This window comes from Lates calcarifer, linkage group LG24 (genome assembly GCF_001640805.2).
Source record: "Lates calcarifer isolate ASB-BC8 linkage group LG24, TLL_Latcal_v3, whole genome shotgun sequence".
NCBI lineage: Eukaryota > Metazoa > Chordata > Actinopteri > Centropomidae > Lates > Lates calcarifer.
The window spans coordinates 15455028-15468314 of record NC_066856.1 but is presented as its reverse complement, the minus strand read 5'-3'; the positions used below and the strand labels follow the sequence as shown (position 1 = coordinate 15468314).

The window sequence follows — 13287 nt, the reverse complement described above, 5'->3', positions numbered from 1 at the left end:
ATGAATGAGAGCAAACGGCGCCTCCAGGCATCAAATCTACACTGAGCCACATCTGTTATGATTCATGGAGGCAATCACCAACAACCATGTAATGCCAAAAAAAGAATGATTAAAATAATCGGACCCCTTCAGCAAAGCCACAGGGGTTACAGTACAGTGTAATGAGCTTATAGTGTAGGTTTATATTTACCCTGTATATTAACCCAATACATTTTAGAAATGTTGGTAATATTGAAAAGAATAGTTGCAGTGATGTTCCTTCTTAGTATTATTTCTATTATCAACCCTTCTATTGTCTATACCTGCAGGATTATGGGAAAACTAGAGCACATCCCAGCTGCTCTCACCGTGTTGTCTGTGTATTTCAGGATTTATTTGGTAGTGTATGTAGTTTGTTGTGCCAGTGTGTGCAGTCAGCATGTTGTTGGAGGATTCACTAACACTCCCTGTGGGGGGGTTTCTCCTTTTAAAATGTCACATAAAAGGTCAAAGGTTGTATGTCAGAGAAATGGTATTTACTAGGCTGGTTTGATATCAGCATGACACAGCTGCTTCTGTTTACTGCCTCTGATATCTGCAGCATTTTCTTACTCAGCTACAGGAATGAAATGTTTGCGGTTGAAATGGGCACTACAGTTTAAAATAATGGAGGCAGATGTTCTTAAATGTAAGATAAATGAAACATAACAAGGAATCTGGTGATATTTTATCTTTTAATGAACAAACCAGATGATTCCAGCAGAGAAAAGAGTGCACATTTCTCACAACATGACACCACTGAAGCTGATTTTCCCAAGATATGTTCATCAAAACTGGGATTGAAATGCAGAGTTGTTAAATTTAAGAGCATGACCTGTATATTTACATGATCTGTAGACATTATAAAATGATATCTGATGTTTAAATGGATATGGACAACCTGGCAAGCCAAAATAAGTGTTTTGAAAGGAAATTGATAAGCAAAATAAGCAAAAATAGTGATGTCTAGTTTACAAATTACATAAATAAAACCTTAATTTACAGTAAGTTTAAAGGGCAGAGCATTTTATTATTTACATTTACCTTCATCCTATGCTGCATTAAATTAGACTTACAGTATTTTTCCTTAACTAACCAGTTTGGTGGGTTTTTAAAGAAGCTCTGATGAATCAAAAACTGCCAAAATGCATGTGATGCTTCAGATTTTTATGGTTTATGTGCTAAATGGTTAAAAAAAATTCACGTGTTCAGTACTGTTTGATGAGCCTTCGTCTCTGCGAGGTCTTCCTCAGCAGATGTCTGTAGTCATACGGGTTCTCCTCAGTCTGACTCTCGGTGGAGGGCATCCTGGGAACTGAGTTCCTGTCGACACAACATGGGACAGAGAACAGTGAAATTCACTATGAAGACGGAGAGCAAAGTGAAAAGACAAAAAAAAGGGGAAAACAGAACTGGAGATGGCTTGAAAGATTTGAAACAAAGAGAATGAGAAGGGAGATGAATAGATTCATGTTGAGGAGAAAGATTTCATATTGTTTATCATCACCAGTGGTCATTTATCATGTCTGTGGGCTGTCTGAGGCAGTGGCCGCACAGAACCAGAAAACAGATGAAATTCATACATGGATTTGTCCCTTTCTGTCCAGCTGGAATGTGAAATGCAAATGTGGCATTTTGGGGAAAGAAAAGCTAATCTGTAAACAAAGAAACACACGTCCTCATAGGTTCAAGTACCTCATGATTGTCACTGTCAAGTAAAGTAGATACAGCTGCTAAACAGCTAGATTTATCATCTTTATCTTTACGTGCTGTTAATGCTAACATTGACAATGTAGCAATAGCAGTAACTTACATTTAGCACACACACAATATTAGCAGTGGCAGCATTAGTGCATGTATGTAAACATGTTACTGTACTGTTAAAAAAAGGTCCCAAAAACCTACCTAAGGAGACACTGGGCCTCCAAAACCATTTCCCTCACTGGACCATCGTGGTTAAACACGTCCCTCTACATGAGGACTTAGATGATGTACCTGTTGTCTGTGGCAGGTTTGGGAGGCTCTGGGTCAGTGACAGCCCTCTCTCTGGTCTGTCTACTGGCAGCAGCTGGTGTCTGTTCTTCAGGCTGCCTCCTGTCCGTGGACCGTCTCCTCTCTAAAGACCGTCTCCTCTCAGGCATCCTGTCAGGTGATGTTTCCTCTGTGGAGATGGAGGGTTCGGACCTGCTGGTGGACAGGCCCCTGTAGTACTGGTCGTCTACGTCCAGCAGCTTCCCTGGACTAAAGCACAAACAGAGGGGATGGATGGATCGCAGGAGGAAGGTCTTTGTGTCATTCAAACCATTATTCTAACTGTTTATCTAGTCCAGGTTAATGTCTGTATCCAGTACCAGTATGAACTACTGTCATAGTAACAAGTTTCTAATGCATGGGGTATCTCTTTTAAATGTATTAATGTGCATGGTACTTCATTGTGCACCACTGTCACAGTCTTTTGACTGAAAACACAAAAACCAGGACAGTGTAATTGGAGTTTTGAAAATAAAGCAGGACAACTAAAAGTTCCTGATGCAGTTTAGCCTGTGTCATGTTGTTACAGAGCAGGAAACAAACAGGCTTTATAAAGGTTTAGTCTGTTTTTACCTTCCTGTGTAGCTGCAAGTATCGGTCTACCAGACTGTGTACACCCCCCCAAAAAAGACCATTTCCATGTGGAGATCAATAAGTCTCACACATTATCATATGGTGCAAACTACTATTAGAAATGAGCACAGTGCTGCAACATCAGAAACATTAACACTGTCCTGTAAACTGATATCTGACAGCACAGGGAAAAGTGGTCTCATAACCGTACTGAGTGGTGGACTCAGTGATGAATCATGATGAATGTGCCATTCTGAGGCTGAAATGAGAATTCCTCCTTGACTGTAATTATCTCTCCTGATCTCGTGGGCCATTGGCTGAATTATGTCATTGACGCAGTGATGACGTTGACTTATACAACAAAACTGGATAAATACGCCAGACGCCAATGTCCATCATACTGGTACAGGGTGAAATCTCTTAAACATTAGATTGATTCTTATTAAATTTTGTACAGACATTCATGGTCTCCAGAGGATGAATCCTGCTGGTTTTGTTGGTTCCCTGACTCTTCTTCTAGTGCCACCTTTGTCAGGAAATTTGGTTCAAACATAATGTCCCCATAAAGAAGAAATTAAGTATCAGTAAGCAGTGTGATGATTAGTATGTAGTACTGTATAGATTTGATTTAGGACACAGCTTTATAGCTTTTATAGCTTTTTTTTTTTTACTTTGTTTTGTAATCTGCAGTCTCCTCTTTTTCTTGTCTATTTAGCTTTGGTTCAGCCACCAGGGAACCAGTTCTGCTCTGATACAGTAGCTGAAAAAAGGCTGGTTCTGGGAGCTGGTTCATCCCTGGTTCACTGCTCATGCTAACTACCCAGTTCTCTCTATTTATTTCTGCTGTAAGTGCTTTTGGAAACAGACTGCATTTCTTTCTGTGCTTCCAGTGGACTTTTCATTAGAACTTATTGTTCCTTAAATGGCAACTTTAAAAGGGTTCATACACTGACAGTAGACTGAATCACTATCGTTACATCTCTCAGAGACAGAGAGTACAAAACAGACATGTAAGAGATCATAGCTTTGATATTGGCACTAAATTTCAAATATCTGTGGCACACTATCACTGTTTCCCTTCCAATTTCTCCTTCTGTATGTCTTTACTCCTATTTACTATCATTATCTCTGTCTATTCTGCAGTTTTCACTCCTTTTACCACCCACGATTTCCCATCTCCCATCCTCCTCCTGCTGTCAGCTTTAGCAAGAGATGCTATCTCTCCTGCTGACCTTCTCATCCTTAATGATGCATGTAAACTGCTCCTGTCCATCGCTGGCCTTATTTATCTGCTAACAAATTATTACCCTTGATGTTTAGGGCTGTGTTGGACTGTGCCAGTGTGTGTGTGTGTGTGTGTGTGTGTGTGCATGTATCAAGGTATGTGTGCGTCTCTTCAGACTGCTGTGATAAAGTACCCTGGCCCCTGCTTGTTCAGCCAGCCCTATCGGTCTATCTTCACCCCCTCATGCTGGGCGGTATTCTCACCTTGTGGCCTATAAGGCACATACATATGCATGAACACACACATCCACACACACTTTCCAGTCCCTCTTTTTTTGAGAGGGATCTGATCTGCAGGTAAATTTTGTAATACATATGAAACATCGTTTAATAATCATACAACATCTCACAGAGTAACACTGAAATACCACCATCCAAAACAACATTAAATTTCATTGCACACATTCGTCGAATATATCCTGAGGTGAAAGATGAAGCGAATTAATTTCACTGGGGATATGTGTAACGCTGCAGATCGTTAAGTTTGGACTCAGACACTGTCCTTATGTTGGCACTGGGCTACAGTCATTACTCTGGACCTGCAGGCAGCAGGCCAACCTCTTAAAACAGTGGTGATAGGTTGTTAAAGTGAGGCTGAAATAAGAACTGGACACTTACTCCTGTTTCCTGGGCTTGCGTTTATCATCCTGGACGGACCGCTGAGTGCAGAGAGGACAGAGGAGAGATTACTTTATGTCAATCAAACACGACTAATCTCTGTTTTAGAACAGAGGTTGCCAACCCTTTTGCTCAAGAGCCCTCAACCTTGTCTTGCAACCTCCGTATGGGGCTGTAACCCCCATGCTGGGAACCACTGTTTTATTCTCAGGATTTCTCTCTAATACATGTGATCAAATTTCTAAGGGAGTAATCAAGGTATCACTTCAATCACACAATCATGTTTTAAAACTACTTTTGAATTTCTTTTAAAGGTGGCACAATTATTGTTTTTCTAAAGGTTTGCTACTTTTTCCTCAGGTGCTAAATGTCTAGTGCTTATTATTTATTGATGACATTATTGATTCGATGCATTATGTCTACAGTGTATAACTAGGTCAACTAAACAGAAGGCCAGCTTTACAAACAAACCTCAAGAGCTGCAAAAAGAGCTACTTTGTGCTGAGCTATTGTTCGCTGAAATTATAAAACATTGCAAATAATTACATTAGAACACTGAATAGAAAAAGAACGAACTTCATCACAAAAAATGCTCAAGAAAATTACTAAAGAAACTCTCGACCATACTTTTCTAGAAAACTTAGTAATAGGCAAATTATTTTTTGCCTTTTAAACATGTAGCAACAAGTTCTACAAAAAGGAAAAAAATCAATAGTGCATTGTGAAGGCCAATAGCTGGGAAAGCAGTTACAGTGTCACATGGCAGCTGACAGCAAATCTTTGCTATATGAAGTATCTGAAATCATTCACCATTTCTTTCTATGACTCACATGGATCAGGTTGTAATAGGTAGAGTCCTCTGGTGTGTTCAGGGTCTTTGGCTGCTGGGTCCTGCGGGGGGTCCTCGACAATCTCTTGTCAGCTGCAAAGCAACAAAGACAGTTAAAAACATTATTATGTTGAAAACTAGTCTGTTGGATCCAAGATAAAAGAGGCTGGTAGAAGGTGCTTTGCAGTGAAGTGCTGTAATTTACTTGTTTGGATGCCCTTGTTCCATGAACCTGCTTTTTCTTTAGATGTTAGACTTTATTTATCTCACTTGTGGGAAATTTCCTTCATTTCCCAGAATGCCTTTAAACAACATTTAAGCGGTGCAACAATGCATCTGTCAATTCAATGGGGGATGATTTTGGACATTAAGATTTTATTTTCTTTACCAATTTTTTCAAGCACCAGAACATTCCTGGCTTTTTCAGCTTTGAGACAGAACATTCTTCTTAGTTTTCTCCCAAAACTCTTCACAAATATTGTTTTGTGTTGAAGGTGGTGATGATGCAGTGTGGTCGTGGTTAAAGAAGGTTAGTACAAGTAAGCAGGTCAATGTTTAGCAATCTTGTTGAAGTAAAAAGCTTGTTGTGGTCATTTGTGTGGCTGACCATTATGATCAGATGGCTCCAGAATCGATACACACGGCTGACTGGATTACTGGAGTGATGGTTGCGTGTGATCTGACACCATGCTGCCCTTTGACTTTGTTGTGCTTATTGAGCTGCCCTCCATATATACTGCAGTTTAACCCTTAGGCCTTTGGCCCATTTGGATTTTCCAACAGAGATTATGTGAAAAAACCTTTGACACAAACAAAGTGTTCCATTAATTTTGTGATGACCCATGTTCAATTCCCAGCATAGTATCAAACATGAGGCAGAGTTGTGTGTTTGTGACCAGCTTGGCTTTTTTTTCAATGCATGATATCTTCTATACTGCAATGGAACATATTAGTCATGAGTCGATATACTGTACCAATATCCCTCACCTATGTTAATGCAATTATGAACATATTACAATGACCTTTGCTTGTTGCTCATTATTAATCACTGTTCATGCAAGGGTGAAGCACATGGCAAAACAATCCATCATATGCAAAAGCTCTCAGGTAAAAGCAGTGAAAAGTTTCTGATATTATTGAACAACTCCATCTAAAGGTCATTCTGTATCGCTCAAACAAGGAAAGCCAATTTCACACACCCTCTTATTAATTCTTACCGTAATTGTTGGAAACGCTCGCTCACAAAACGTGATTAACATTTGATGACCTTTCCCATGAAGAACATTGTGACTGGCATTCTCTTGCCTTCATTGTGTGTGTGTCACAAATGATTCTTATGAAGTTTATTATGTCAATGAAATTTACGAGGACAGTTTAGGACTGTCGATGAAGAAATGACCTAGTGGGGCTGAAAAGCATAATTTTATAGGGAGCTGTAGTAGCCCTTGGAAATAACATAGATAATTCATTCTGCTTTACCTCAGGCAACGTGTTGTGCTCAAGTAAAGCTTGTAAAGGGCAAACATGCCCACATTTAAAAAAGACTGAAACTCTTTGTGGAGTTTGTGTGAGCATAATGTGTGTTACATGGTTATACATCCACAGTTTATTTGTCATCAAATGAAAGCAGGTGAAATCCAAACATATAGAAGCATGCTTAAGGTAGGCAGATTTTCTTCATTTTGGTGAGAACCAGAGGCTAAGCTAACTGGATGCTGGCTCTGGCTTCATTTTTACCAAACAGGCATGAGAGTGGTATCAACATTTCATCTATATCTTGCAAGAAAGCAAATGACCTTATTTCCCCAAACCTTCAACCATCTAACAGTGCTTGCAGAACACCAATAAACAGTACATAACACTGTAGCTCAGTAAGGCCACCTGATGATGATGATGTCTTTAAAGCAACTGACTCACTGTTTTAAAGGAAATTCTATGTGCTGTTAAGAAGAATTGACACTTTTTAGCTACTGTTTAACAAAAGATACACGGGCTTTTTAAACTATAACACTTGTTTAAAGGTTAGGTAAAAACTGCATCCACTGTAAATGATCATTACAAATTAGGTTAAATGTGATTACACACATAACTTCAAAAGATTCGAGATACTATGAGTCTACACTCTAGATTTTGTAATAAAACTCAAAAGGCCACTAAATATCATGATTATTGTGCAATTCATTTGATGCCATCCTAGACAAGGCAATGATTGGTCTTATAACATAATTATTTCATTATTTCCTCAAGACACCCAAAACTACACTGACAGTGACATTTCAGCTGCCACCTCTGCTTTCACAGAGACGATGAACTTTCAATTTGCTGTCTTCCCCCCACTCATCACACCGAGAGCAATTATACCTATCGCCCGTGCAAATCAAATTTTAGATTTGATGACACATCGGGTAGAGAAGCGCTTCCTGTTTTTTGGCTCTTGACCTTTCCCAGGTTTCCTGACCTAATTGAGTCACACGAGAGAGAAAAGAACAGCGTCCGCTGATAACATCACGTTCTACTGTGACAAGATGGTAATAAAAATCTACGTACATCAAGGAAACAAGAACAGTGTGGAAATAGCTGGCACAGCTTTGAGATAATAAATACAGATTCCTGCCTCAAATCCTGGATATTTACAATCACAGCTTGAACATAACCCTTTCCTTTCTTCTTAGCGTGGCAGGAAATGAGTCAGTTGAACTCTGTTTTATGTGGGTGAATGTATCGGAACTCCATTTAGCTCTGTGTGAACTGTAGAGAATATCCTCAGTGCAGCAAAATTAAAGAGACTCTACTGAAAGATGCAGAGACTAAAAGAGATACATTTCCTCCTCAGACAGGCGGCCTGTCTTTTTTAATTATAACATGGTCAGGGCTTTAAAGAACAGAACCAGAACTACACATTAACCTCAGGTTAATCCATGCCAATATTCTGCACCATATTTACTGCTTTAAAATTTGTTTTTCACAGAGCCAATCTCACTTATCTTACTTGATTGGTGATTCTTGGGAGCGTAGCCATTGATTGCTTTTCCTCTCACAAACAACATGCCATTGCTTTCTGGGTTTGATTGATGGGCCTGGATGATCTCGTTCAGCTTCTGCTGCAGGGCGACAAATTCCTGAGACGTTTTTGCGATCTGTTGAAAAAGATTGGACAAAAACAATGTATGAATGAGAAAAAAATGACAAGTTGGAGAGGTGACTGGGTGCAACAAAATGTGTCTTGATGGTATTACCTGTTTTGAGAAGGTCTGTAGTTGCTCAGCTTCTTTCTCTGCTGTTTGCTTGTTGGCCTTCAGGTTCTTCCTGTCCTTGTACCCTCTGAAGTTACTCTGGATCTTCACTGCAGCCTGTTCTTCCTCCAGCCTTTCTTTTTCTGCATCAGCCTCTTCTTTATGTTCAATCACTACATCAGTAACATCCAGGACCTCCTCCTCTTTCTCCTTCTCTTTACTTTCCTCTTCTGCATCATTGGCAGCTTCCTCCTTCACTTTCTGCTGTGCTTCTCTCTCTGCTTTCAGTTTCTTTCGGTCCCGATGGCCTCTGAAGTTACTTTGGAGGACAGTAGCAGCTTTTTCCTCGTCCAGTCCATCCAGGTTCTCAGCAGATGCATCCTGCTGGGATTCAGGCACTGAATCTTCTGTAGGCATCCCCTCTTCTTCTTCCTTTGGAGGCTCCGGTGTAACCCCCTCTCCTCTCTTCCTTTTCTTAGGGATCTTTCCTTCCTCCTCGAGTCGTTTGCGCTCTTTGTGGCCACGGAAGTTACTCTGAAGTACCACAGCTGCTTTGGTCTCATCTAGATCCTCTGTCTTGACATTACTTGAGGAAGCTTCTGCTTCTTCTTGGGTTTCTGTTGATTCCTCATTTTCTTCTTTTCCTTTTTCTTCACTGCTGGTTTCCTCTGCCGGTGTTGAAACTTCTTCCTCAGCTGTAGGGCTGCTCGCTGGAGGCACTTCTTCTTCACTAGTTGGGCTTTTTTCTCTCTGTTTCTTAGCTGGGATTTTGCCTTCTTCTTGCAACCTCTTCCTCTCTTTGTGACCTCTGAAGTTACTCTGAAGAACAGTGGCAGCCTTGGTTTCCTCCTCTAAGTTGGCAGCCTCTTCACCTGCAACATTTTCCTGTCCATCCTCCCCCTTCTTATCCTCTTCCTGTCCTTCTTTTCCAGCTGCTGGTGTGTCAGCAATCACCACTTCGTCTGCCACTTCCGTATGTTCATCATCTTCTGGCACCTGTGTATGATCGCTGTCATCATTATCCTCTGCTTCATAAGTACTTTCTTCATCCTCTTCATTCTCCTCTTGTTTATCTGCTGCCTTGTCTCGTTCTTCTTCTCCTTTGTTTGTAGACTCTTCCCCAACTTTTTCCTGTTCTTCTTCAGCCACTGTGTCTGGCGGTATCTCTAGCTCAGCCCCAGCCATTGTCTTTTTTCTCTCCTTAAACTTTTTCCTCTCTTTGTAGCCCCTGTAGTTGCTCTGAAGAACCACGGCAGCTTTAGTTTCCTCCTCCTCGTTCTTTGCCTCATTGTCTGGAGTGGAGACATTCTCGTCATTGGTGCTTTTCTCTGGTTTTTCTTTAAGGGCCTTCTCTGCTTTCTCTTTCTCTTTTTCCTCACTAGAAAGATGACAGGTACAACTTTGTCAAAACACAATTCATCATCTTTTTTCTGAGTAATAGTGTATGAATTTGTGTTTTTCTCACCGCTTTCTTTTAAAGCTTTTCCTTTCCTTATGCCCTCTGTAGCGAGCCTGAATCTTGGTTGCAGCCTTGTTCTTTTCATCCACCATCTCCTTGTATTTCTTTTTTGCTAGATAGCCCCTGCAAACTGAAAGAGGAGGACAAGCGAAACATAAAACAATGTAACTCACATCAGCCTCAGATTGTGTAGGATAACTGATTTTATCTCTGTTTTTTCTCACCAGCCTGAAACTGGACAATGAAGGCCTCCAACTTTGCTTTGCTTTTGTCACTGGCGACCCTCTTCCGAACTTTATGACCTCTGTAAGCTGGAGATTAAAACATGAATTAGCAAGACCTCTCCATGACTCATTCATATTCTGAGACACTGACAGAGTGTGCAGATTACTAACCCGACTGCAGCACCAGAGCACTCTGTTCTCGCTCTTTTAATATCCGCTGGTACCGCTTGGCTCCCAGCCAGCCTCGAACGTAAGCCTGGAGCAGAATGATTCGCTGTGTGGCCTGCTGCACCATCAGATTCAGATGTTCAACGTGGTAGTATTTAAGGAAAACCTGTGAGGCAAAACACAAACTTTACTGATCACCATGTCAAATCTTTTACAGTTTTCAATCTTATTTACTTAGAAATCAATCTGAATCAATATATGGTGTGAGGAAATATTATTAGAGTCGGTACATAATCTTCTTTCTCATGCTTGTCTGACCTGTGTGTTGTAATAATGTTTACACTCTCTGTGGACTTTAGAAGCAGTCCCCTATAATAAATTGTAAATGTAAACTGTATGTGGCATTGAAATGAGACTGTATAATCAAGACAAGCTCACATGGGCTATATTTTGAAGTCAGTGCAATTAGAAAGCCAATACACTGAGTTAGTCAAAGCATGGAGTTCTGATTTGGCTACTTGATATTAAAAGATAATCTTTTCTGCTCCTAAAATTTATTAAGCTGGGCCTTGGTGTCTCCTTTAATCTGGAGAGAGTTTTCCAAAGCCTGAGAAAATAAACCTGGTGATGTCAGGGAAGAAATATGCTCCTCAGAAATGTAGGATCTAGCATTACCTATTCTAAAGATTCAAAATCAGGATATATCGACCTTTGCTGCTTCAATTTTTGCTTGTTTGTCTTGTGGGAGATTTTATAACGTTAATACCAAAGCTACTTCATTGCTTTCAGACTGAATTAGCAAACACATAGGAGTGAATAACAATAATAATTAAGTTAAAATGAGCTTCCTTACTGACCTTGGTCTTCCCCATTGCCCAGTTCTCCAGCTTGGCCTTCTCCAGTATTGCAGCACATGTTTCTTGAGTCACAGCTGGCTCCTCATGAGCATGGAAAGCCAAGATGTAGTACCTGTAACAATCAGTGTAATCAGCTGGATTCTAATATGTGGGCCAGCACACATTCTACACTGATTTTAATTTGATTAACGCCACTTAAATCAGCTTTCCTTCTTTAATGGGACCTGCTGACCTCTTTATGAAGTTGGCAAACAGGATGCGGTGAGAGTAACCCTGCCTTCTGATCTTGGCGGTCTCCAGAACCCCGGTGTAGCGCAGCTGAACCAGGACCTTCTCCCGGTCAAACTTGTTGGCTTGGCGATCGTTGTTGGGTTTGATGCAGCGTACGAAGTGAGGTTGCCCTGCCACCATCTTGGACAGCAGGTCCATCAAAGAGTACTACAAGGGGTATAAGAAAGAGTGGAACCCACACTACAGCTGTATTACAGGGGCTATTTTCCCTGCTACCAAACGTGATTTCTTGCCAGATGGTGGTGATGATCTCTTGCCAAGAGTTTCAGCCATCATTGTATTTACAATAAAAGAGGTTAGAATATACCCTCTGATATACCCTCTACCCTCAGAGGGGGCTACTTCTTCAGGACAGTGGGGCATTATCAGAAAGTGATGGGACAGGCTGGGGCTAGGTGGTTAGCATGCTAACTTTAGTAGGATAAAAAGGAAGTGATAGTACTAGAAGTAAAACATTGTTCTTGGAGAGTAAAGCAATAAAGTTTGATGCTGAACTTGGAACACTTTTTTTTAATGCTGACGCTGGCTGTGTAGCGATAGCAAAACGTCCAAATATCTCCCTTAAGGGATTAAAGTACCAATCATGATAAGAGGAATAAAAAAAGCTATCTAAGACACATCTCTGCAATGTGACAGACCACTGAACCTAATTTTGCACATTTTGACGCACGAGCAAGTAGAGAGTAAAATCTTACTCTGAAGTAGGAGGCCACTGTCTGTGTTCTCATGTTGGTGGTTTCTCTCGGGTGGTAAGGTGTGTCTCCTTGTTCACTCGGCTGAAAAAACAAACATTAAACATGTCAAAAACCAAAATAATTCATACAGCACTGTGTGGTTAGACTACTCTCTACACTACTAATGCCTTTAATTATAAGTGCACCGTGCACTCAGGCCACCTACATAATAAAGATATAGTCACTGAGTTATGGTTAATTTAAAGTATTAGTAGCTGTGTCATCTGCAGCCCATCTGTAGATTCACATGTTTAAAATGATAATGGAGGACATATTTCCATTACCATTTTTGATGCAAACTATGTTTTTCATCAAAGTAATTTAGGCACATGAAGCGATCATTTTTTTCAGGCCTGTTCTTTAACTTGAGAAAGAGATACATAAAATGGAAAAACAAAAAAAAAGTACAAGACTGTGCTCTAAGACAAGTTATTGTTTTAAAAAGTGATATACCCAGTTAAAAATCAGACATATTTCAAAATCAAACAAAAGTAATATGCTTAAAAACTGCTATAATTATGCATTCACAAAAACATACAGTGTTTGCTCTCATAAAGACAACACAGAATGCTACATCAACATGAATATAATAAATGACACACACAAATGTATCGACCTGCTTCCAGCATATATTTGGTAACAATTTAAAAAGCATCTAAATCTAATTCTCAGCACACACTGGGGAAAACCACCTTTTATAGCAAGCCATCAGCCTAATACTGTTTGTAGCATTTAAAAGCTCATTGTGGCTTCTTAAGAGCAAAGCCTTTGATGAGCTTTCTGTCTAACATATGCAGATGAATGGAAATAGATTCAAGAACTCATCAAACACAGTTCATTTGAATGTAGCTACTGTCAATTGCTTTTAGGTGAGCAAATTGCCTCAGGCCGTACATTCAGGCACTGAAATCATGTACTTCCACAATATAAACTAATTTACTGAAGAAAGTCATGTAATTAAGTTGCCA

At 40.2% G+C, this 13287-nt stretch overlaps 1 protein-coding gene across 2 annotated transcripts in view; it reads right to left on the bottom strand.

Annotated features, from left to right (window-relative positions):
- Nucleotides 1-626: 626 nt before the first annotated feature.
- Nucleotides 627-13287, bottom strand: part of myo3a (myosin IIIA) — a 49866-nt gene continuing 37205 nt past the window's right edge. The window contains exons 27-38 of one of the 2 annotated variants that reach the window (XM_051066931.1): nucleotides 12281-12361; nucleotides 11527-11732; nucleotides 11295-11406; nucleotides 10441-10603; nucleotides 10270-10356; nucleotides 10052-10175; nucleotides 8590-9964; nucleotides 8343-8490; nucleotides 5355-5446; nucleotides 4525-4565; nucleotides 2014-2259; nucleotides 627-1341 (exon numbers count right to left, since the gene is read on the bottom strand). In XM_051066931.1, the coding sequence (XP_050922888.1) occupies nucleotides 1227-1341; nucleotides 2014-2259; nucleotides 4525-4565; nucleotides 5355-5446; nucleotides 8343-8490; nucleotides 8590-9964; nucleotides 10052-10175; nucleotides 10270-10356; nucleotides 10441-10603; nucleotides 11295-11406; nucleotides 11527-11732; nucleotides 12281-12361 (2790 nt within the window). In that variant the 3' untranslated portion in view covers nucleotides 627-1226. The remainder of the gene's footprint in view (nucleotides 1342-2013; nucleotides 2260-4524; nucleotides 4566-5354; nucleotides 5447-8342; nucleotides 8491-8589; nucleotides 9965-10051; nucleotides 10176-10269; nucleotides 10357-10440; nucleotides 10604-11294; nucleotides 11407-11526; nucleotides 11733-12280; nucleotides 12362-13287) is intronic. The other variant, XM_051066932.1, reaches the window with a different exon arrangement.